Source organism: Cynocephalus volans, chromosome 7 (genome assembly GCF_027409185.1).
Source record: "Cynocephalus volans isolate mCynVol1 chromosome 7, mCynVol1.pri, whole genome shotgun sequence".
NCBI lineage: Eukaryota > Metazoa > Chordata > Mammalia > Dermoptera > Cynocephalidae > Cynocephalus > Cynocephalus volans.
In genome coordinates this window covers 97,642,893-97,668,454 of record NC_084466.1, presented here as the reverse complement: position 1 = coordinate 97,668,454, position 25,562 = coordinate 97,642,893, and the positions used below count along the sequence as shown (strand labels likewise).

Genomic DNA, 25,562 nt, shown 5'->3' with positions numbered 1-25,562 from the left:
CATGCTATTTACACCAGACCCCATAGCCCTGGCAGGGTGTGAAGCAAGGCCTATTTGGTGGCTATAGTGCCAGTGCCCACCCCTCACCCCCTCCCTTCCTCAGCCTCCCAGCCCAAGCCCCCTCCAGTGGCTGGGGGTCGTCTTTCATGCTGGATTTGGGGAATTGCTCCCTTCCTCCTGCCTCCCTGGTGGTCTTCTTCTCCACGCCCATCACCACCCACCCACACTCGTGAGCAGGACTGTCATCACGGGAAGTGGGAATCATTTTATCTGCAGAGTCGCGCTCCTTAAAGGCAGTGGCTGGTCTTCCTGAAGACCCCCACCCAAATCAGAAGCGGAGCTAGCAAACTCTGCCATTTCTCCTTCTTCCTCTCTCCATCGCCTCACAGCTAGTTCATGCCCTCCATGATGCCCCTTCAGTGTGGGCACCGGTGAGCCCAGTTTCACCCTAGATCATGGTTGCTTCCTCCCACGCCCCCGCACACCCATTCGCCACCCCCCGCCAGACCCCTGACAGTAATAGATGGTGGGTCTGGTTCATCCCCTTATCTTGCAGGGTAGGGGTAAGCACAGCTCATCTGGGAGTTATGCTTGTGTGTCTCATGCCATCACCGTGATCATGGGCTGTGAAATATCCTAATCAACAAGTAACAGGAGCCGCAGAGGCCCTCTGGGCAGCCGTGGTGAGGATGGGCCACCAAGGAGGGCAGGAGCCTGCTCCCCAGAGTCTGCACCCAGTTCTGCTCTCCTTGGCTCCTGCTAACCCTGTCCCCGGAGAGGGGAGGGGGGAGCAGGGCGGGGGCAGGCGGGGACCGAAGGGCAAGTTGTCATGGATGTGTTACTGCTCTGTCCGTAAAGGTTTAGGGTAGACTCTCCCTTCTCCCTCTCCAGGCCTCAGTTTCTCCCTCATTAAAAAGGAGTTGAGAGTGAGAAGAAATTTTCAACATCCAAGTTGTCATATGTTTCCATCCTGGGTTGGAAGGTGCAGAGCATGTTTCCCCCCTTTTTTAAATTTTTTTTTTAATTAAAACATAATTTATTTTACATGTCTGTGGCATACGGCATTGAGTATCAATACCTGTGTCAATATGTGATGGTCACTTCTGGATAATCAGTACACTCAACATTGCACAATGTGATCATTTTTTGTGGCCCCTTATGAATTTCTCACTATCCGCCCCCAATCCCCCATCTCGTTTTCCCCTCCTTGGTTCTGACAAGTGCTAGTGCCAACAGGCAGACAATGTCTCTGCTCTTTGCATATGAGCAAAACTAGGTTTAAAGAGGAAACCTCTTATGGAGGTCACACAGCACAGCAAAAGACACCCGATGTCTGGCTAAGCAAGCAGGTAGCAGGTGCCACATACCTGGGGCAGGAAGAAGTCAGATGCCCCAGAGGAACTCTCGCACTGAGTGGGAGGTGCGCACCGGTTCATTCCTTGGTCACCTACTAAGTGCCAGATGCTATTCTAGGTCCCTTTCAGCAGCAAACCCAACTGACAAAGTCCAGCCTTGGGAGCTAACGTTCCGGTGGTGGAGGACTTGAGAAACAAGTACATACTGCGACGGGTGGCAATAGAGGCATGGAGGCAAAGAAAGCTGGGTTGGGGGGTAGGGGGAGACTCGGGGGGGTCAGCGGAAGCCTCTCTGATGACTCTTGAGGAGAGGCCGTGGTGAAGTGAGGGGGCCAGCCCTATGGGCATCTGGAGGAAGAGCATTCCAGGCAATGGGACGAGCACATGCGGTGGCTCTGAGGCAGGGAGAGCGAGGGGCCCGCGGCAGGGGGTGGAGATCAGAGAGGCGGCCGTGGTCAGGGCTCCATGCTCACAGGAACGAGACAGGAAGCTGCCTGGGACCGTGAGCAGGGAGTGACGCGATGTGATTGAGGTTTCAAAAGGACGCTCTGTGGAAACAACCCAGATGTCCATCCACTGCTGAAGGCAGAAACGAAATGTGGTACGTCCACCCACTGGACTAGAACTCAGCCATTATAGGAATGAAGTGTTGGCACACACTGCAACGTGGATGACCCTAGAAAACACCATGCTAAGCGGGAGAAGCCAGCCACACAAGGCCGTCGTGTGAGTCTATTTACATGAAGAGGCAAATCCATAGAGACAGAAAGTGGATTTTTGGCTGCTGGGGGTAGGGGAATGGGGCGCGATTGCTTAATGGATACAGTGCTTCATTCTGGGGTGATGAAAATGTTTTGGAACTAGATAGAGTTAGTGGTTGCACAACCTATATAGTAAAAACCACTGAATCGTACACATTAAAATGGTTAACATGGTGACTTATGTTATGTGACTTTAACCTCAATTTTTTTTTTTTTTTCTTTTTGTGGCTGGCTGGCTGGTAAGGGGATCTGAACCCTTGACCTTGGTGTTATAACACGGCACTCTAACCAACTGAGCTAACCAGCCAGCCTCTACCTCAATTTTTGGAAATTGTCTTAAAGAGCATGCCTTGGCTGCCGGGGGTGGGGGCGGGTGAGCAGACAGTGAAGGGCAGGGGCCACCACTAGGAGGTGAGGGCGGTAACCCAGATGTGACATGGTGGCGCTGGGGCCAGCAAGGGGCTGTGGAGGGGTGAGAGTGGTCAGCTGCAGAATCTGCTTTGAAGGGAGAGTCAGAATTTGCTGATGGAGAGGGGGCAGTTAGGAATGTCTGCTCGAGGTGTTTGGCCTGAGCAGCTAGAAAATAGAGTTCTTACTTCCTGCTATGGCAAAGCGGTCGATCTGGTGAGGGATGATGGCATCCGTAGTTAGCTTTCAACATGCTACGTCTGACGTGCTTGTTAGACATCCAGATGGAAACACTGAGAAGGAAGATGGGCTGTGCTGGTGCGTGTCCAGCAAGTGGCTCCGGGGTGTGGATCCTGACTTGTCACATTTGTGATCTCTGCCGTGTATATACTTCTCCATGGCAGAGCTCGAGCTACCAACATGACCTCAACTTGCCCTCGTGGGCCTTAGAAATCTAACAGTGGGCTCTCGGGAGCCCCCACAGTGGCTCCAGCCACCGCTCTGTGGACCCGGGCTGGAGATGGCAGTGAGAGTGTTGCCACCATTGGGCTGTGTTTAAAGTGTCGGGTCTAACTGGGCTCACCTGGGAAAGGGGTGTGGCTGGAGCAGAGGGGAGGGTGGGGCCGGGCAGAGCCGCCCCTGAGGGAGATGGAGGCGGACCAGGAGGGAGGATCAAAGGCCAGGAGAATGGTTGAGGGGAAGGCGGGGGTGGGGTTAGCAGGAACAGGGACAGGACTCAGAAGATGGGGGAGGCAGCCTTCCGAACATCCATCCGTAGTCGCAGATTAGCACACGTATCTGTGTTTACTTTCCTGCTTGCAGCGTAATGACTGTTTCAATTGCCCTCATTAGGGAATGTCCACACCTGCTAACATTTAGGAAGCAGGCCTACCAGACTTGCTTTTTTCTTTTTAATCCACTTGCTCCTCTCCTCCCGCCAACTCCAAAGCCCTCCTCTGGCCCAGTGGGTGGCTAACCTTCTTAGAGGGAAACAGGACATCCCTTCCTTAGCTCTGTGGGTCTGTACAGATATGCTAACTAGTCCTAGGGGGACGGGACTGTGCTTAAATAAGCAGATCCCTAAGGTGAAGTGAGAATCAGGAGACTCTCAAAGGCATTGTGCTGAGTGAGTTTCACGTGCTATGTACTACGTGATTCCATGACTTTCTCAGAAAGATAAAATTACAGCAACAGGTCAGTGGTTGTTAGGGGTGGGAGAGGGGTGATTGTAAAGAGATAGGACACGGGAGTTTTGGGGTGTGATGGAGCTGTTCTGTGTCCTGAGTGGGTGTGGGTAACAAGAGTATATATATGTATTAAAATTTGTAGAACTGTATACCAAAAGTGTCCATTTTACTGCATGCTAATTAAGAAACTAAATTATAAATTGTTGAGGACCTCCCCACATACCCCCTGAAAGGATGACCTGAGGGGTACCAGCATAAACAGCACCACTGGTGGACTTTTAGACTAGGACAGCGCCCTCCTCTCGAGTCATTAAATCAGCGAGCATGTAATTCGCACCCTCCTATACTACCAGGAAGGGAGGCTGGAGGTCCTTGCTTGCCGCCATGAGTTTGAACCTAATAAAGCAGGCCATCGGGAGCCATAGACAGTCCTTGAGTGTGAGTGATATCCTCAGGGCTGTGCTTTAGGCTGATTAATCTGGACACATGGGGAATGGGGATAGTGACTGATGGTGACGGCAGAGAGCACAGATGGGTGGGGACGGGGCCAGGGGTCAGGCCTCCTTGGATGTGGGGTCTGTGGGAAAGGCTGGGGTTTGGAGTCCCAGCAATGGGAGTGACTGTGGCTCAAAAGGCCAGGCTGGGGGAGGGTCTAGATGGAGGAAAAGACCACGGGAGCTGCCACCACCCTGATGGGCAGTGGCCAGGCCTCCTGGTTTGTCTTTACCTCGGCTCAGATCCTCACCTGAGTGCTCTCCACGCGCCCTTGCCTGCTCTCCCTCCCAGTCTCAATTCTCTGTCTGCCAGTCTGTCTTTGAAACTGACCCCCTCTCTCTCCTCCCTCCTTCCCACCCACCCTTCCTCCCTGTGTCTGTCGCTATCTTAGATTTTTTCCTCATACCCACACATTCATGGGTAAACACACATGCAGCTCATTCATTCGCATGTTTATCCCTTTGTCCATTCAACCATAGCTACAGTATGGCCAACACACATGTGCCTTGGAAGTTATGGGATGTGTTGAGTAGGGCAGGTTTGGGCAGCTGTGCCCAGGGGCAGCTGAGTGACATGCATGGCTGTCACCAGGCATATCACCCCTCTGCCTGTCCCAGCCCAGGACCCATTCCTTAGGGCATTTGTGGTATCTCTGTTCAGGGGGACAGGGACCCCAGGCTGGGCAGCTGTCTCCTGCAGAGGGTAGGAAGGGGACAGAGATGAAATCACCCACACCCTCTTGACTCCCAGGATCCCAGGACACTGAGTTCATGGCCCTAAGTAGTCTTGAGCTCTACTCTAGGGCCTCCTATGGCAATGGGATCCCTCATTTTGAAAGGCAGCCCAGAGAGGGCAAACAATTTTCCTGCAGTCACAAAACAGGTCGGCTCCGAGGCTCTCTCCTCCTCTCCTGCCCCCTCTACCCCTCTCTGCCACCCAGAGTTGTGGGGAAGATGGACTGGCTCTTGGAGGAGAGGCAATGGAATACAAAGCGGTGTGATTAGCAGCTGCAGTGTCCCCCTCCTGATGTCCATAGGCATTTAGATTCCTTTGCGTTGCCACACATTTTTCTCTCTGTGGGAACAGGGAAATAGTTTTGGCGTGGTAAATAGAACCAGCTCTCAGCTCTGCACCCTGCACCTCCCTGCTCCTTGTCTGGAGGCCCTTAGAGGGCCCGGCCAGAAAGCAGAGGGCTGGATACCAACAAGGCCAGGGGGCTGTCCTCTGCCTGAGGTCCCGCTCCTGAGGCCACATGAGCCTTCCCAGAAGGGGCCCCAGAAGGAGGGCAGAACAATTCTGGGCTTGGGGCAGACTGGGATGCATACTGTGTTTACCTGCATTCTGGACTCTTCTTGCATCTCTGAGAATGCTTACACCCCCACTTTAGCCCACAGCTCTAACCCCAGCCAAACGCAGGTACAGAGTTTGCCAGCAGAGTGAGGGAAGGGGTTGAGGCCAGATATAGGGGTGAGGTTCGCATTGGCAGATTCTGATCAGAATGGCAGGTCTTTAAGTAAGAAACATGGCCACCTATGCTGGGGGGTTTGCCACAATGAAGGAATCTTTGAGCTTTTCACGTGAGGCAGGTGCCTTCCAAACAGGGTCCCGTAATGGAGAGAGGAAGGGAGGGAAGAAGGGGACATGGCCTGGCTCCCCTGGGACCATGGGGGGTTGGGGAGGTGGAGCATGGTGTCTTGGAATTAAGAGCTTGGGCAGGTCTTATAAATCCTACATGGCCTTCTCTGTCCTTTGCACAGGAATCAATAGTCCAGGTGACTGTAGCAGCACCACTGTGTCTCTGGGGCTGGAAAGGTCTCTGTGGCCCTTCGGTCTTCCACATAAAGCTTGCCCTTTGGCCATGCACACAGGCACTAATAAGAGGAGCCCAGCCCTCCTGGCAAGCCCCCAAGGCCACTTCTTTTCACTTACTACCCACTGGGCTGATTGCTCTGGTCCCTAAAGGTCCAGGACATCCCAAAGATTTGAATCCCACCAGAAATGGCTATTTGTGGGAGACACAGGAATGAGGCCAGACTGGTTGGTTCCTGCTCTGATGGTGGGTAGTTAGTTTTGCTGTATTCTTTGGACACAGGTGTCACCTATAACCCACAAACAGGACCCACCCCAAGCATTGGTCACCAAGGCTGGGCGAGAGCCATTTGTCAGCCGTGCACCCATCCTTGCTGGCAGAGGACCACCCTCTGTGTATGTGCTGCATGAGGGGTGAGCCCCTGAAGTCAGAGCAGCCTTTGAGGAGCCCCTGTAGGAAACTGGGGCCAGTGTGGTTGAAATGAGATGCTCAGAACTCCTCACTTTCCACACTGAGTGCTGATCCCATAGCTATACCCCCTCCACACCTGGGCAGTAGTGCCAACTGCCCCCTGCTGGGCTTGCAGAGTTGGGTACCAGCTGTCCCCATTTGCCTGCGACTGTCCAGGTTTTAGTGCTTTAAGTTCCACATCCTGGGATCCCCCTCAGCCCCAAGAAAACTAGGACAGCTGGTCACCTAGGGGCAGTGCCCCATCATCTCCGATGCAGCCCTGAGAGGTGACCCACTGCCAGAGCGGAGAAACTGTGGTTTGACCAGACAAGCCTGGAATGCAGAAGACAGCTGGGCTGAGATACCAGCTGTGTGACATGGACTTGGCTGGGACCATGGGAGTTGGGACATGCGCAGGAATAGGAGAGGAAGGCAGCACAAGGAGACAGATGTAGGTCAGGTGTCGCCGGGCTTCAGAAGTGTGAGATTCCCGGAGTGCATCGAGGCAGTGGGCTGCAAATTAGGAAAAGAGGATTCAAAAGCACCCATCTCTCATTTGCCTTCATGCAAGTACCCAGTGCACACTATGATTTATTTCCCAGAGGAGCAGGAACTGGCTTCAGGGCTGACTGACGAGATCCTTCTGAAGGGAGGACGGGGAGGTATGCACGTGCAGGTGAGGAGCACCTGCCGGCCCTGAGCCGTCTTCTCTAGGTGGATAATACACACATCTGCGATGAAAGTGACGGCTCTCTAGTATTCTCCCCCCAAAGTGCCAGCTGCCAGTCGGATTGAATTAGATTTCACAGGGGTTTTTGCAATACATGGAATTCACCAGCAAATTACTCTTAAAGAGGGAAAATCAATCATTTGGAGCAGAGATAAGCTGAAGGCAAGGCAACCTCGGATTGATCCCGTCTGTGCAGGCGTGTGTGGAATCCAGCTGATAACCTGGGAGAGGAGGGAGAGGCTGGCAGAGACAGCGAAGGGAAAGAAGGGACAGAGGAGGGGCCGAGACAGAAGGGAGAGAGGGAGAAATAGAAAAGAGCAAGGCGAGAGGGGAAAAGAGGGGGAGAAAGGGAGAAGAGGGATAGAAGAAGGCAAGAAAGAGGAGAGAGGGGAGAGAGGATGTCCTCGTCAGCTTAGCTTGTGTCACAAACTACCATGGACTGGGTGGCTTACAAGCAACAGAAACATATTTCTCTCCGTTCTGTAGACTGGGAAGTCCAAGATCAAGGCCGGCAGATTTGGGTCTGGTGAAGACCTGCCTTCTGATTCCTAGATGCCGTCTTCTCACTGTGTCCCCACATGGCAGAAGGGGCAAGAGTTGCTCTGGAGTCCCTTATATAAGGGCATTAATCCCCTTCCAAGGCCCCACTTCCTTGGGGGTTAGGGTTTCAACATATGAATTGGGGGGGGGTCATATTCATCTATAGCAAAGGAGAGGAAATAAGGAGAGATAGGAAAAGAAAAAGAGACAAAGGAGGAACAGGGAGGCAAGGAGAGAGAAGTGGAGGAAAAGGAGAGAGATCTTGGGCTGGAGGAGTGGAAAGTAATTGGAAAGAGCACAGTGGGTGTTAATGAGCACTTAGAGAATCGCCCAGTCCAACCTTCCCATTTTCAGATCAGGAAACTGAGGCCCAGAAGAAAAAAGGGCCTTCCCCAGTTGCACAGCAATGCATGACAGCTCCAGAAAAAACAGATTCCTGACCTCAGGCCCATGCTGCTCAAGGTCCCAGACCACAGAGGAGCTTGGACAGGGGGTGTGGGTGAGAGGAGGGGCTGAAATGAGCACGCTTCATCCTGATGCAGGCCTGAGAGGCGGCCCAGTCTCCCAGGGTAGAGAAACGGAGGCTCTGAGCCACTGGTGGCCAGACAAGCCTGGAATGTAGAAGATAAAGAGACAGCAGGACTGAGCTACTAACCATGTGACATGGGCTCTGCTGGGACCCTGGGGTTGAGGTGGAGTTGGGGAGCTGGAGACAGGGACCTCAGCAAGGCTCCTTCCATTGCCGTCTGGACTCTGACATTGCAGCAGTCAGCCTGAGAGGAGTGAACCTGGGGCAGCTGCCCGCGGAGCCCGGCAGGGGCAGAGAAACTTGGTGCCCCCCTTAGGTGCAGGGGCCAGAGGGAAAAGCAGCAAGCTTTGAGTGAAGGGGGTGAACAGAGGCCTGTCTGATCGGGGTTACAGAAATGGAAGGATGGACAAAGTGATAAAGAACACTTCTTCAGTGGCCTTTGATTTTCTGCCACTCAATAGCATGGATCAGACCAACAGAAAGCACAGTGTGGAGGAAGGGAGGCCCACGACTCCCGCCTAGAAGGTGATGGCGGGTCCCTCCCGCCCTGCACACACCCGAGCTTCTGCCCTTCTCTGCCTGCCCCTCTCATTCCCAGCCAAGGTCTAGAAATCAGCCCCTCCCCCACCCACACCCCTTCTAGAGCAAGAAGAATAGCTCTCCTTTATTGAGCACTTATTCTGTTCCAGGCACTGGACCAGGATTTTGCAGCTCACCCACAATAGCCCTATCTAGCCCTATCAAGGCTTCATTCTTCCCATTTTGCAGATGAGGAAATTGAGGCTCAAAGAGGTAAAATCATTTGTGCAAACATCATGCAACTGAAAAGGGCCATGCCGGAGTCTGGGCTCAGGTCTGCCTCCAAAAGTTGTCCTTTTAACCACCACTAGGGTTTAGAGATTCACAGTCTGGAATCTTGGGTCCTGGGGGCTCTTCCCTGGCAGGCCTGAGCTCTGGGCAGGTTTTTTGTGAGGGTGGCACTGACACTAGGGTTCCTCCCCTGTTCCAGGTCCCCAACCCCATTCCCAGCGTGGGCTCAGGATGTCCACCAGCCCGCAGGGCTCCCTCGGTGCCTCATGAGGACACTGGCCCTTCTCTCTCTTTCCCCACCACACCGACATAAAGATGGCCTTGGACTTTGCCATCCTTCCTAGTCCACCCTGCATTCGCATGATCCTGGTCCTTCCTCTTCTGTTGAGAGGATTTAAGCTCCCCTCCAGGGGCAGGTTGTACTTCAGAGAGTGCGGTGAGGGTCCCCTAGCATCTGAGGTACAAAGGAAAGAACACGCAAGGCCCCTGCCATCAGGGACTCTCCTGTCTTAGGGAAGAAAACACAATCCACATGTTCACAAAACATCATGGGGCCAAAAAACGACGCGTTCATTTAATCCTGTGAGGGATGGTTTACTGTACCCACTTCACAGATGAAGAAACTGAGGCTCCAGGAGGGGAGGCGAGTTGCCCAAGGTCATACAGCTGGGATGTGACCAAGCCTGTTCCCCAATTTTGCATGTGCTCTCTTTCCACTGCACCACACCACGGGGTCACTAACCCAGGTGCTACTCTGACTGACTGCAGAGAGAGAGGGTGCATGGGTGTCACCAACAGCAGGGCAGCCTTAAGATGGGGTGAGCCAGGAGAGCCAGATCTGCAGGCCTTGTGTTCAGGGAGGGAGACTGGAGGGCAGGTCAGGCCTTCCTCCCTTTGAGAGACCAGGCCATCTGCAGAGGGAAGCCACACAAGGCGAAAAGTCAGGCCACCCCCACCCTACCCAACAGCCAGTACCAACTTGAATGGCATCTCCAGGACAGGGAAAGGCCCTGTGTGCCGGTTGTTAAGTAATGGAAATACAGCCCCAGACCCTCCCGCCTGGGTGCCTGTGAGCGTTTAAGGAGCTGATGTTTGTAGAGGGCCCGGCACATAATAAACTCTCAATAAATAGATTAACAACACCCGGTCAATGCACTGAGCCAGGGGACCCACTGGGACAGGCTCGGGTCTGCTGGCTCTGGGAGCGCAAAGAGACTAGAAACGAGCTGGCAGGGGCAGTGCCTGCTCTGACCGCCCTCCGGACCACCCCTCCACCTCCAGGAGTGGGAGGCGGGGAGGGGGAAGGCGTGGGGAGCTGCGGGGTGCGGGAGGCAGCCCCTTCTGGCAGGCGGCTGATAAGGCGCTGCCCTCTGTGGGGGGCGGCAAGGCTGCAGTCACCAGAAGCAAAGTGCAGGAGCCGCGGAGAGATTTCGCGTGTCCCTCCCTCTTCCAGTAAATAAATACAGCGGAGCCGGAGCCAGCCTGGCCTCCCTGCAGGCAGCCGCCGGCTCCCCAGCCCGTGCGCTTGCTAAGGACGGTGGCTGCCGCCTATCAGCCTTCTCATCGCCTCTCCCAGCTGGAGGAGAGTTTAATCCAGCCAGCTCCTCTCCACACGCACTGGGGCTCCTTTTGATGTTCCTCTTTATCTCCCTTCCCAACAAAATCGCCTCTCAACAGCTCCAAGAGCACCTCCCACCTCCTCTTGCCCCTCAGTAGGACAAGGGAGGAGACAACAGAGCAGGGAGGAGCTCCACACCTGCCACCAGCCCGGGCTGCGCTCGCTGACCTGGGTGAGGCGCCTGCCCCCGTGGGAAGGGGACATACCCCACTTGTGGCACGGGTAGGGGGACACCAGTGCTCTCTTATGCCAGCTCTTGGCATTGCATTCAGAGCAGGGTTCTGCAGTGGGAGGACCAGGACAGTGGTGGTTAAGAGCTCAGACTCCGCAGGAGGGAGGGCAGGCCCGAGTTCCAATCCTGGGCTTGAATAGTGACCCTCTCTGGCTTCAGTTTCCTCCTCCAGAAAAGGGAGGAAATGAGGCTGATGTCATTGGGCTAATGTGAAGATTCTGGTTAAAGTATGAAGCTCACAGTTGGGGTTTGACAAATGGAAGCTGGTGTTATAAAGGCTCCCAGACGAGGGCTGCAGTGAATAGGGGTTTTGAACCAACTTAGCGAGCCGAGTGAATACCTCCCTCCCACACACCCATCCCGAGGGCCCACAGCCACAAGTCAGAGGGAACTGACCCTCTGGGCAGGTTCTAGAAGGAGCAGGCTGAGCTTCTGAGGACTCTTGGTCAGAAGATGACGCTGGGGGTCCTGATAACTGCAGTGTCAGGCCTGAGTGAACTCCCAGCACTGGCAGCAGGTAGAGGAGGAGGGAACAGGTCTCATTCACTGAGACCAGAGTGCTCTCCTAAAGGGGCTGGGAAGCTTCCCATGCGCTTGTCACCTCTGGGTGCTCCTGCCTCACCAGGTACTTACCCTGAACCTCCCCCAAGCTCACACCATCCTCCCAGGCACCCTTCAGTCCCTCGTTGCTGACCGCAGCCTGCACCTGGTTGGTGCAGCCCGAGCCCCAGCCCCCATGGTTCTCACTCTGCCTTGTCTTGCTCATCCACCAGATCTTGCAAGTTGATTTTTCTCCCTTCTCAGACTTGCTCCTTCCCTGGCATTGCTTTGTCCCAGTGGTTCTCAAACACGAGCGAGCGTACATCAGAATAGCTGGAGGACTTGTCAAACAGCTGGGCCCCACCTCTCATTCGGTAGATCTGGGCATGGCCCCCAAATTTGCATTTCTAACCAGCTCCTGGGTACTGCTGGCCCAGTACCACACTTAGAGAACCACCTTTCTACCCTATGCTCCTTGGGTGCATGTTGGAATGAATAACCTGGAGAGCTTTACAGAATCCTGATTCCTGTTTCCACCCTCTCCCCCAGTCTGGTTTCTTTGGTCTACGGTGCAGGGTGCAGCCGAGGCATGGCGTCTTTTAAAGCTCGCAGGTGATTGTGGTGTGTGGCTGGTGGAGAACCATCTCTGTGTGCCTCTCTCCTGCTTACTCCTTCTGGACCCCTGTGGTGTCTCCAAGCTGCTCTCCCTGCCCCACTGAGGTCTTCCCAACCCTGGCTATGCACATGGTTCCCTGGGGAGTGCGGAAAAAATGCAGCTGCTGGGACCCCACCCAGAGATTCTGACACAGAGGCCCTGGGCATCTGCATTTCTTTTTAGAGCTCCACTGGCAATTCTGATGTGCCTCCAGGGTGAGAAGGGCAGCACCAGTGTGACTCACACACGACTGCCACGGTTGCCTTCCTCTTTTGGCCCCCGTCTCCCCCTGCTTCAGAATTTAGAGTGGCTCCCCGTTGCTTCTGGAAACAATGCGGAAGTCCTTGGGATGGTGCCTGCATGGGACTCAGGGAGGTTCCCCAAGCCTCTCTCTATCCCAACAATCTTGCAAGCTTCCTTTTGCAAGTAATAATAAGGCATTAATTATTCATTCCCCACTCCATGTCTTTGCTTAGGCCAGTAGCTCCCAAAGGGTGGTCTCAGATCAGCATCAGCATGACCTGGAACTTGGTTAGAAATGCAGAGTCATAGGCACCAGCCCAGACCTACAGAATCAGAATTTCCCGGGGGAGGGAGGGGATGGGAGAGGGCCGCATTCTGCAGTTTAAAAGACCCTCCAGGTAATTCTGAGATGTGCTAAGAACTGAGAACTCTGCTTAAAGGCTCTCCTCTACCTGGAATCCCTTCTCTGCTAGTCCAAAAGAGTGAAAAAACAACACCTTCCTTTGTTCCTAACACCAGTTCAAAACTCCCCATCCTGGGGCAACCTATCCTACTTGGCCTCACCTTAGACTCAGCCCCGGAGTGATCGGTTTTGCTGTCTCAATTTGCTCTGGTGACTAATATTGTGGACTTCACGCTGTGCACCAACCAGGCTGCAGTTGAGGAACACCCACATGAGACCTGAACCCCACTTCCTGCCTGGGAGGCAGTGTGGGGTTGTGGGAAGGTGCACTGGCCTGGGAGTTGGGCCTGGGTTCATCTCTCACTCAGCACCAGCTCCCTTTGCAGCTTTGGGTGGCTCACTCAACCTCTCTGAGCTCCATTTCCACTGGAGGGGTCTTCATCTCCACCCTAAGGTCCATGGGGAGAGGATAGCACAGAGTAACCTGTGAAGAAGAGCTGCTGAAGCCCAATCATTTCCTGAGCACCAACTGTGCATCTGATGGGGAATTTACACTGCCCAAGGCATGGTCTGAGGCCTCAAGGGGCTTCCGAAATTCCAGAATAACCACAGAGGGGACTGTAATCAGGTGATGAAAGCACTCTGCAGCCATTAAGAAAACACAAGGCACGTACTTGGTGCTTGTAAAGTGCTTAGAACAGTGACTGGCAAAGGGTGGGTGCTCAATAAATGTGTGCTATAGTGTTACTGTCATTAACATCATCATCTGTATGTACAGTTACGGAGCAATTGTCAAGGCATGGTGTTAAGTGAAAAAACCTGACACAGAGCCATGTGTAGAGCATGCTACTGTTTATGTCAAAGAGGGAGGCAAGTATATATGATGACATATATACTTGGATTTCCTGGGGAAAGAGACCCAAGAATGGGGCATGGTGGTTGCCTATGTAGAAGGTTCTATGTAGAGAAGAAGACATGTTCTGTGCCCTTTATACTTCTGAACTATTGGAAATTTTTCCATGTCTCTGCTTATAATGTTTCTGAAATTTTTTATGTTAGGAAAATAAAAACATACAACGCTTGTAGCTGTTTCCTGAAAGGATTTTATCCAGACTCTTGGGAGTAGGATATGGGTACATGGCACCTTCCACCCAGCCCACCCTTGTGGCCATCTGGGTGAGAGCTGAGAGAGATCAGGGAGATGGGACCCTGGCCCCTTCTCTGACCTCCTCAGCCTTTGTGCCCTTGTACCTCCTCCTGGGCCCCACGCTTGTCCCTCCTCATCTCCACTCCCCACTGCACACGCACACACATACACCCCTTCTCAGGACCCAGAAGCTGTGGCCCATCAGAGGCCAGTGGGGGCTGCTCCTGTACAGCAGGGTGTGGTCTTGGGGTCCGTCTTGGGCCCCCCTTCCTACCCTGACCCAGGATCTCACCGTCTTTTCTCTCTGGTTCCTTCCTCCTCTCCATACCTCTCCGGCTCCTTCTCTCTGTCTCCATATCCTTTGACTGACCGCCTCCCACTGACAGAACTTGGTAAGTGAGCCTCGCAAGGGCAGGGGCTGGGCTTGGGGAGGAGTCGTGGTGGGCATCATGGCGAGGGGGCTTCACAGAGGGCATTGCTCTGCCCTGGCACGGGCGCAGCTCAGCCTGCCCCTACTCCCAGGCCTCCAGGTCTTGTGGTTGAGGATCTGAGGTTCAGGGGGAGGGAGAGGTGTTGGTGTCACCTGTTTAAAGCTGTCACACTCTGCCAGCTTTGGCTATTAGTGCCCCTTCAGGCATTTAATTGGTCCCCTCCATCTGACGGGATGGATTCCACGCCAGGGAGAACTAGAAACTCCACAGCCCAAGAGGTCCAGAGGAGGGTTGCTCTCACAATCCACAGGGAGCCACTCTGGACTGGGGACTCTGGAGCCTCCAGTACTTGCCTGGACCCCAGAATTGGTAGGAGAGAGCTAACGGAGCTCAGCTCCCGCCTCCCTGTTCAAACCCTCTGGACCAGCGACAGGGCCCAGGCCTGCCTTGTACTCCAAGAAAAATCTAAATGCAATAATTGTCCTTGTTTTGCCAATTTAGTAAAATGGAAAAAAGCTCCAGAGACTGGTGGGTAGATATTAACATGCATTCATTCCACACTATATTCACACACTTGTGCGGCAACTCCAGGGCCTAAGAATCTTGTGGAGGCTCAGTCTGCACTGCAGGAGCTACTTCCTGGCCGCGTGCCCTGTCCTGGATGGGGTAGGAACCAGCCTCCCAGGGACCATTCCCTTGGACCATATAAGGGCTTTGGGGGCTGGGGCTGCCTGGCTGCCCCTCTCACCAGGAGCAGGCTCCGGAAGGGAGCCCCTCAAAGTCCCCTGGGCAACCAAGAATAGAGGGCATGCCTCCTTTGCCAGCCACAGGTTCAACAGAAAAGGGCCCATTCAGACGGGGGCTGTGCTGGGCACTGGGCTGGGGGTTGGAGGGGGGGCGTTATTCACAATGAGCAAGAGGACTGCTCTCCTGGCACTGAGCGCCCAGGGTGGTAACCTACTGGCCACCTGCAGCAGGGCCAGGAGGAGCCTCATGACTGTTTACAAACCACAGGCCAGCCACCCAGTTGGAGGGGAGTTTGTGGATAATTCCCCCCCACTCCCCCATGCGGGCAGGAAAAGGAAGTTGAACCACTTTCTGAGCAGGCCAGATTGCAGGGGTTGAATAAGTCACATCTCCCACCTTCAGCGATGGCGTCTCCTCCTGACCTGGGACGTCAGTAACAGGGAGATGTCACGAGGTGGCATAGGAGGGGCTCTGGCATATGAGCCACAGCCCTGGTTAGAACAATCAGAAACTTCTGAACTAATGGGAGGCTCCCTCACCCCTGGAACCATGGACTTGGGCCACTGGGACATGTAGAACCCTCGAAGCGTGTGGCCACCGTGCACTGCAGGGCTGGCCACCGCGTGGGTACACTCATCGGGAGGGGAACTTTGCCTCTCAGTCTTCCAGCTTATTCCCATTCCTTGTATAAGCTAACTAGTGTTCTCCTGCCCGGCACGTTCCAGGGAAGGAAGGGGACGCAGCAACTGCTTCATCCCGCGTGTCCTCTCCTGTCCAGTGGCCTCTTCACTGCCCTGTTCCCTCCACTCCCTCTTCTTTCCTCCATCTCCCCACTGGGTCTTGTGGCTGGCAGGTCCCCGCTCCCTGAGTTGGGGTCCCTGAGGCAGAGAAAGGGAGCAGGAGATGAAAGACAAACCAAACCACCTGGAGGGGATGTTGTGGGCATTGACAGGATGATGAAGTCAAAAACAGCCAGAGGAGACTTCCAGGGGGCCTAGACCTGGGCTGGAGGTGGGGTCCGGCAGCTAGGCCAGGATCACTCAGGGGAGGCCAGGGCCGCTGCGGGGCAGGGACCCCACCAAAGCAGCTCCCCACTGGCCCTCAGTGCCCTCCGCGCCTCCATTCAGGCTCCAGCCTCAGCCTCCTGCGCCCTTTCTGACTGGTTTCCTCTCCCTCCTTGAGCAGGGCCTGAACAGCATGTTCGAGGTGTACCTGGTGGGGAACAACTCCCACCACTTCATCATCTCCCCCACCTCCGTCCAAGGGAAAGCGGACATTCGCATCCGTGTGGCCATCCCCCTGGACTATGAGACCGTGGACCGCTACGACTTCGACGTAAGGCCCCTCGCCATACCCGTGGGCCAAGTGGGGGAATTTCAGGGCAGGAAGTTGGGAGGGCAACACCTAAAATCCCACCTTCCACCTCCCCCCATTTTCCCTTGTGGATCTGACTCAGAGAAGCCCACTGAGAGATGGCAGGGGCTGGACAGCCTCCCCTTTCCAAGGAGCACGAGGATATGCCCAGGAATTGAGTGGAATTTTACGGGGCCCTATCCCAGCCTCAGAAGCCCCATCAGGAGCTGCCTGTCTCCTGTCAGCCCAGCCCATTGGCCCCTCCCTCCCAGCAGAATCAGCGGCCACCCGTAGCCCTGTAGAGCACACAGCTGGGATGGGCAAGGACTTGAACAGGTGCTGTGGGATGGGACTGGCAAACACCCAAGGAAGACTTGCGGGGATGAGGGCTCTGGGAACATGTGGGAGCTTACCCGGGCCCCCACTCTGCACACCCAGCTCTTTGCCAATGAGAGTGTGCCCGACCATGTGGGCTATGCCAAAGTGAAGATCACTCTCATCAACGAGAATGACAACAGGCCCATCTTCAGCCAGCCACTGTACAACGTCAGCCTGTACGAGAACGTCACTGTGGGGACCTCTGTGCTGACAGTCCTGGTAAGTCCCCACTGTTCTGCAGGGCCACTGAGCTCTTGAGGGCAGACCATGGTGAGGCGGCCAGAGGTATTCCCGAGGATCTGGGCAGTCCGGGAATGGGGTGCCCCCAAGCCCCCAGAGGCTGTGTTTGTTGGTGTATTAAAGCTTCTGGACTCTGTATGATGAAGTTCCCTTGGCTGGGGCTGCAACATGGAAAAGAGGCCAGCCTGGGGTAGGATGAGATTGGGCCAAGCACACTTTGGTTTTCTGCCTTTTCCCTGAGAGGGACTGAGCCTGAGGGCCGGGAGCCCAGGAAGCCTCCTCTAATTGGTGGGACAGGTGCCAGCCATCTCTGAGGAGGGCCACCCTCCCTATGCAAGCACTGGCACTAAGGAAGAATGAGCTCCTTGAGGGTACTTGGGCATGCCCAGCTGCCCTTGGCTGGGACTTGCCCTTTGACAAGGTGCCCCTCCAAGTGTCCATCTGTATTAGTTCATATTCTTGGTTGTAAGGGACAGAAACCCTTAAGTGGTTCAAGCAAAAAGGATCAGCTCATGTAACTCAAAGTATAAGTAATTTCAGGCATAGCTGCATCCAGGCACTCAATTGAGCAGGAATTGGTCTCCAGCACTGGGCTCTGCCTTCTTGTATTGACAGAAAGAGGCCCAGCCCTTCTAGGCTTACTTCTTACCAATTTATCAGCTCTAGCGAGGAAAAAAATTCTTTTCAATAGTTCCAGCAAAAGTCCCAGAGCTGATTCTCCTTGACCCAGCTTGTTGGGCCGTCTTGAAACCAATCATGGGGATTCTGATATGCCAGGGATGGGTTATACTTCCCCTAGTAGAGCCAGGGGTTGGGGTCGGCCCCATTCACATTATATAGGCTGAAAATGGGGATAGGACTTCTATTGTAAGAAGAAAGGGGATTGGATGCTGAACAGATCAAAGTGGTAGACATTGCTACACAAGCTTGGGGTCTTGCCCATAGTAGGTGCTCAATAAGTGCACACAGTGGAACTCACTGCTGCCCCCTCCCTGCCCACTGGAGGCCCCGAGTCCTTGCTTCCATTTCTTGCTGCATCCCCACACCAAGCAGAGACACTGCCTGCTGATATCAGGCCTCGCTGCAAAGTGTGTTTACTCTACAGACAGATGGTATGAAACTGCACTGGGGCCCCGAGCCCTTCCCATCTGACAGTTATCAATATTTCCAACAGACCGTTGGACGCAAACAATAAAGTCTGCTGCATCTGTTTTCTCCACCCCTGCCTCCCCAGCCTGTGGCTCCCCCAGCTTTCACCAAGGTGCTCCCTGCAATAAGTCACAAGGTACTAGAGGCTCCCTGGACCGTCCTCCAGCCTCTTGGGCCCAGCCAGAGAGCAAGTGCCAGAGGCTCTGGCCTTCTAGACTCAAAGAGAGAGTCTTCATCCCACCACCCACCTTTGAATGTCAGGGTGAAGGGCATCAAGTAGCCTGTGCTTCAGGGGCCTCACGGTAAGTGGAGGCCCCATCCCCACAGGTCTGGGACCATATGGCAGAGAATCTTAGTGATAGGTCCAGGCTTGGTGGGTACCAGGGCATTCCTTCCAGGCATTCTTGCTGGGGACAGAGTTTCTCACTTTGCAGTCCAAAGTTCCCATGGCCCCAGGGAAGGGATGGGGGGAACCTACAGAGCAAGGATAAGTTATGAAGCGTGACAAGGGACATCCCTTGGCTGGTGGCGCCAAGGACAGGTGTGTCGGGCCCGATACAGTCTGGGGCTCGACTGGGGAGCAGGTTCTGGTGGATGTGAGCCAAGCCCCATGGACCAGGTTTTATCCAGAGCTGGAGCAGACCCTGTACCTGCTGTGTACCCACCTGACCCACCTCTGGTCCCTCTCCCAGGCCCCCTCCACGTATTTGGCAGATGAGCTCAGCCTCCTCTGTGGCTGCTAGGGGTCTCTGCCCAGGGATGACAGACCCAGCCAGCTGCAGTCCCTGGGTTCCTTTGTCCAAGCCTTACCCACCTCCTGCTCAACCCCCCACTCCCAGGGTTTGTGGAACTCTGAAGATACGAGAGGCTGTTTCACCCAACAATAAGCTCTCACAGCAGGACTGTGTGTCTTCAGGAGTTCAGGACCTACAGGGAGACAGTGTGGGCCCTGGTCTCCCTGCCTTTGCTGCCTGCTGGTCTGTCTACATCACTCTAAGCCATTATTTCCTCATCTGCACAATGGGCATGCTATCTCCCCAGGTTGCTGTAAAGAGGATGTGAACACATCCTGGATGACCCCCACCCCTCCCCTACCCCACCCCATCATCTCCCCATCTCCCCAGCGTGCTTCCAGAGCAAATTTCCCAGCCTCAGCACCCACACCACCCTGCCCTGCCTCCCCGCACCCTGCCATTCTCCACTCAGAGCCAGGGTCAGCCCGATCTCTCCACCTCTTTTGCCACAAGAGGGGCTGAAGTTACAGCTGCCTGCTCAGGGACTGTGAAATTCCTTCTCTCTGACCTTTTCTGGAATGTTATTAAAATGTTTCATGGGCAGTTGTGTCAAGAAAAAAATTATGAAGAAAAGGAAAATGTTTTAATTTACACTGCAGGCTGGAGCAGAGCCTGCTGTGAGGCTGGAGCAGAGCCTCTCCTGCCGCCCTCCCCAGCATGGCCCTGCTTCTGTGGCTGGTCACCTGTCCTGGGGGAAGGTAGCAGTTTAACAGTGGGGTGGGCAAGCTGGAATAGGAGGGGCTGTCGCCACCAGCCTGGGCATCCCGGCTGGAGTGGAGAAGTCAGACCTCACCTCCCTGCTCTCTGGCCTCCCCCCAGCCCAGGTTTTCAGGGCCTTAGAGCCCCCAGTTACAGCAAAATGAGTTTCTACTGGTGGGGGGGAAAGAGTGGGGACCTAGAGTTCAAAGCCTTAACCTTGTGCCCCAACTCTGCTCTGGTGGACTTGAGTGAGTAGGGCAGAAGCTGCTTCTTTCTTAGCAACTCAGTGGTAAATCAGAGAAGAGAGATTAACATGCACCTGTGGTCCCTTCCAGACTTAGTGCCTGGGGCACTTGTGCTTAGCGGCAGGGGATGGCTGAGATGACTTCTGAGAACTGATACTACTATTACTATTTCTACTACAGCTGCTACTACTACTGCTATAACAGCTGTCATTATTAAGTACTAACTGTAACCATGTTCTTTATGTGCATTACTTCCAACATGTTAGGTAGATGTTGTCATTCTAACTTTACAGATAAGGAAACAGGCTCAGGAGTTTAAGTAACTTGCTCAGGGACTCAGGGCTAGTAAGTAACTGAACTGGGATTCCTACTAAGGTTCCCCATCCCAAGCCACAAGCTCTTGACCACGGGGCTGCCCATCCAGAAACTTCTGTGTTGGAACACTGAGACTTGCCCTTTCAGCTGTGTTCAGAGCTAAGGGTAGAGAGGAGATGGAAAGTAATCTGCAGTACCCAGGGGACAGGCCACAGAGTTGCTCCAGGCATGTGTCCTTGGGTGACACTCTGGACCCTCAAGAACCTCTGGCACCACTGGGCAAATTTCCACCTCTCTGGGTCTCAAGCCATTCAGGGGTCAGAGCTATGTGAGCTTTTTCATTGAGGATGAGACTGGGTCATGGAGATTTGAGCACTTTGTTCAGGGAAGCAGGAGTCCCAAGACAGCCCAGAGTTGTCTTCATTAGGGAAGGCTTCCTGGGCACAGCCTTGTAACACCAAGATCACGGGTTTGGATCCCCATGCTGGCCAGCCACAAAAAAAGAAAAGAAAAGGAAAGGCTTCCTGGAAGGAGGGAGGATGCAGGATGAATGTCATCAGGAGCCCGGCCTCTGAGGGGTGACCACACAGGGGAGGGCTGTGCAGGGGCGGGTGTGCACCCACACATGTGTATTTGTGTGTGGGCATGTGAGGTGTGCTTGTGGGGGGGGGTGTATGCAGGTATGCTTTTGTGTGCTTGCGCATGTACATGTGTTTGCAACTATGCTCACTCAGGGGTATGTGTATACAATATACGCACATGTGCAGATACATAATGCAACTACATGCATTCAGATGTGTATACATACGATATACACATTTACCTGCACATATATGAGTGTGTATGTGTGTGCGTGTGCAGGTTTGTGCATGATGCTGGTGGCTCTCCGTCCTCTAGGTTGTGTGGTTTGTTCCCCTCGCGTATCCCCAGGCCACTCTGTGATTCTCTTTCCAGTCCTGAATCCTGACTCCCCTGATGTGGTAGCAGAAGTCAGGTGGGAAGGCCATGGGTTGTCTTATTCTGGGACCCTGCTAGGCATGGGGCAGCCCCGCAGCCTGGCCGATCAGTGTCTGGGGCCTGGCAGAGTTTGTGGGTGCCACTGGACAGTAGGAGAGGTACAAAATTAATCCAACCATTCATTCATTCATTCATTCAATGAATGTTTGTTAAATACCTACTATGTACTAGGCACATGACTCTGAGGACACAATGGTAACTCACACAATGGCAAGTCTTGCCCTCATGGAGTTTACAGTCTCCTGGGAAAGTCTGACATTAATACTAAGAAACTCATCTTTACATTATTACTTGCTATGATGGAGAGATCAGGGAGCTGTAAGATCATACCACAAGGTACCTGATCTTAACTAGGGTCAGGAAAGACTTCCTTGAGGAAGTGACATTTGTGTAGGCATTAACAGGTGAATGACGGGAGGGAAGAACATTGAAGGAAGAAACAGCATGTGCAAAGGCCCTGCGGCTGGAGTGCAGTGGGGGGAAGTGGTAATGATGTGCAGGAAAATGGGGTCCTGCTCCTTTGAAGCATACGGGGCTTGGCTGTTTCTTCCTCCCAAATTGACAGTCATCCCAAATATGCCCATTGGGCTGCTGTTCTCATAGCGGGGAAGGCCTATATCAATTCATCCACACTCCCTTGCCTATTCCGTCCTTGTGGCCTTGGTGGACGTTTGGGAAACAGCTGGTGGAAGTGGTACCTGGGATGTGCAAGGAGCCAGGCTGGCTTCCTGCGGTATGGAGCTCATGTCCCTGGGTTTATTAGCTCCATGGCCCCTGGGCAGTGGGAAGAGGAAGTGTGCTGAGAAAGAACAGCAGCAGGGAGGGAGACCACCTCTGCGACAGGTCTTACTGAAGTCCAGGGCCTTCTCTCCCTACACCAGGGGGCTAGGGCACAGCAGGAAAGGGCAGAAGATGGACTGTCAGACAGGACAGGATTCTTCCCAGGCAGAGAAATCAGAGCAAGAAGGAGAGGCACTTAAGAGTCCTGACTGGGCAGGTGTGGGGCCTCAGGTCCTGCTCCCAGCTTGCTCGGCCTGGGCACAGTGCCACCTCTCGGCTCCAGGTGGACAGAGCAGCCTAGTGGGGCCTGGGAGGCTGGTAACATCTCGGACAGGGTTGTAAGTCACCCAGGGAGGACCTGCAATCCTGTTTTGCTGTGGCTGGTCAATCTACTCTGGGACCTGGTTTTCTTCCTATCCAATGGGAAAGTAATACCTGTCCACGTGCATCACTGGGTTGTCAAGAAACCCAGAGTAGTGACATGGATGTAAATAGTTAAGGATGTACAGATGTAAGGAGTGGGTTTTATTATCATTGGCCTTAAGGGCCCGAGCTGGCAAGCCCTCTGCCACAGCGGGCTTTTGACAAGCCACTAGGCCTCAGTTGCCTCCTCTGTGACCTGGGGAGATAACCTGCTGGGATCCTACCTTGGAGGTAGTTGTGAGAACTGAAAGAAGATACTCAGCATAGAGCCTGGCTGGGGACACACTCAGGAGATGTCAGTGAGTCGTGCCAGGCCTCCTGGCCGAGCATCCCTGAGCACCAGCTGTGGATGGGGACCACCCTCAAGTTGTGGCCCTGCCCTGGGCAGCCATGTAACCTGAGCAAGTTGCTGTGCCGTTGGGGTCCCAGTGAGATGACTGGGCCAGGTGCTGGTTCAGGGCCTTCTGCCCCAGTGAGACAATGTGCTCTGTCCAAGGGGAAAGGGAGACCCTCTTGCTCTTCAGTTTCACTCCCAGTAACATGGAGGTGCCTCCCACCCTGCAAGGGTCCCACCCCTCCCTCTCCTAGCCCCCATCTGGAAGTTTGGGAATCATACTTATCCTATGATTAAGAGAGATGGGGCATTTAAAGCACTTAGTGCACTAGAAGGCACTGGGTAAGTGGCAGCTGTGATGGCCAGTACCGTTACTGTTATTCTTATCCATCATGAAGGTTTGTTCCTTATTTGTGGGGCTGTGGAGTTTCAGAGATCACTGGTGCTTAAACTTAGGTCTCTGGGTTCCTAGAGGCTCTGCCTTTGGATCCGACTTCCCTAGACTGGGTCCTCTCAGTTGGCACACTGGTTGAGTTCTGGTCTCTGCCCAACCCTGGGAATCCAACCCACAGGCTCTAGCCCCAAGGAGCAGAACACGGATAAAGTCTAGGTTAGGTTGCAGGAGAGAACCAAGACTCTCAGGAGGGAGGCAGGCAATAGATGCTACGGTGTGCGCGGCCTGAGCCGTTGCCCAGGGACCTGGACCTAGAAAGGCCCTACACTTGGTTTAATGCTCTGCTCTTGCCACCTTGAAATTCTTCTTAATTTTTAAACAAGGGGTCCTGGCCCTGCATGCTCATGTTGCATGGGGGCCTGCAGATGAAGTTGCTTGTCCTGGCTGCAGGAGTTTCATAATTGTGTGCTCAGAGAAGCTCGGTGGTTCTCCACGGTTGTCACCCTTCCTACATTGTTCAGTCAACAGACCCTCAGTAAATGCTTACTCTGCGCCATGCTCTGAGCCAGGCGCTGGGGCCCTCTGTTCTCGTGGATGTTATTTGGGTTCCTGTTGCTGCATAAAAACCACCCCAGACCTAGCGGCACAATGCAGCAGTCGTTTTATTAGGCTCATGGATTTGGTGGGTCGGGAGTATGGAAAGGGTACAGTCGGGGAGGCTGTCTCTGCTCCTCAAGGTCCGGGATGACTTGACCAGCTGGAGGCTGGAACAGCTGGGCCTGGAGGATCCACTTCAATAGTGGCCTGTCTCTCCCGTGTCTGGTGCCTGGGCTGGTCTGGCTGAAGGATGGACTCAGCTGGACTGTCACCTGAGCACCCACACATGGCTTCTCCATGTGTCTGGGGCATCTCCCAGCACAGGGGTTCTGAGCAGGAGCACCCCAGAGGGGGCCTCTGGGGAAGGAGTGTCCCAAGAACCATGGAAGCTGTACGTCTTTTCTCATCTAGCCTCCAAGTCATACAGCATCATTCTGCTGAATTCTATTGGTTGTAAGTCACCAAGCCAAGTCCAAATTCAAGGGGAGGGGATATAACCATAACCCTAACCCTATTTTGCAAACCCCAACTCTCAAGAGAACGTCAAAGACTACACGAATGTAAATTGTCGTAGAACTGCTCAGGGCTGGCTCCAGCTCAGTACCCCCTGGGGAGATGACACGTATGAGCACAGTGCCAAGAGACAGCAATTTCCCTCTCTCCCTCCTGCATGTCTCACAAACAAGTAGAAGAGCGGAAGGGGAAACCCTTCAACTCCCGTTTGCAGCTGGAGGTCTCGGAATACGAAGCTGTCCTGGTAGGAAGGGAGGGAGAAGAGAAATCCCTGCTGCCCGAGGCACTCCTGGCAGACACCTCTCACACCCCTGTCTCCTGCCCACCCACATCATCTGCCTTTCCTGCACACCCTGGGCACTTTCTCACCGCGGTGCCTTTGCCCACACTCTCCCCCCTACCCTACCTCACCTCTCCCTTCCTCCTATTTAAGACCATCAAAATCCTGCTCACCCCAGCACCAGCTCAGTTGGCAGCCCCCTCGAAAGAAGGCTTTTTTCCCTGTTAACTGGCATGTGCCTCTGACTCCCCAAGTTACTCTCCCTCCTCTCTGGTCCCCAGCATGCTCTGTGCCTTGCTTTCGCCAGCTGTTCTCACCATGCACATGAGGGATCTCTGGCAGATGTCCTTTCTTCTCCATATCACTGAAAACCTTTCCAGGCAGGGTCTCTCTGTCTCGGTGTCCCCACCCTTGGGGTGTACAGCACAGAGTACTTCTAATCCTGTAGTCTGAGACATCTAGGGCAGCTTCCTGGAGGAAGGGATGTGGCAGAAGAGGGTGGACAGAAGCCTCATGGAGAAACTGAGGCACAGACAGGGTAAATTATGTACCCAAGGTCAACCAACCAGTCAATGGCAGATGTTTGTCTGTGTCCCAAGGCTCGTAACCCCACATTTCACTGTCTGTGCCAGGCTCCCCCACTCATCTCCTCTGGTAATATGCACTTGGAGAAGACTGTGGCCAGGGAGCTCCAAGGCCACTGACTTGTTTTGTGACCCTGTGCCATTCTCAGCTTCTCTCTGGGCTCTCCTGCACAGTCCAAGGAGAGGTAGACCAGATGCCATCTGAACGCCTTTCGTAGGTCAGGCAGGGGTCTGGGGATGTAGATGCCAACCCAGAGCCAATGCCAAGGTAGAGAGGTGTAATGGCCACCAGATTCCATGATCCTCTGGGCCTCCTAGTCCTATCAGGGCATGTGGTTCCAAGGTCAAGGCTGAACTCCACCCAGCCCCTCAGCCT

At 54.1% G+C, this 25,562-nt stretch overlaps 1 protein-coding gene across 3 annotated transcripts in view; it reads left to right on the top strand.

The window, feature by feature from the left end:
* Positions 1-25,562, top strand: part of CDH23 (cadherin related 23) — a 372,185-nt gene that overhangs the window by 193,829 nt on the left and 152,794 nt on the right. For 2 of the 3 annotated variants that reach the window (XM_063101657.1, XM_063101655.1), the window contains exons 11-12: positions 16,277-16,426; positions 16,883-17,041. In XM_063101657.1, the coding sequence (XP_062957727.1) occupies positions 16,277-16,426; positions 16,883-17,041 (309 nt within the window). Of the gene's footprint in view, positions 1-14,299; positions 14,306-16,276; positions 16,427-16,882; positions 17,042-25,562 lie in introns of all 3 variants that reach the window. The other variant, XM_063101656.1, reaches the window with a different exon arrangement.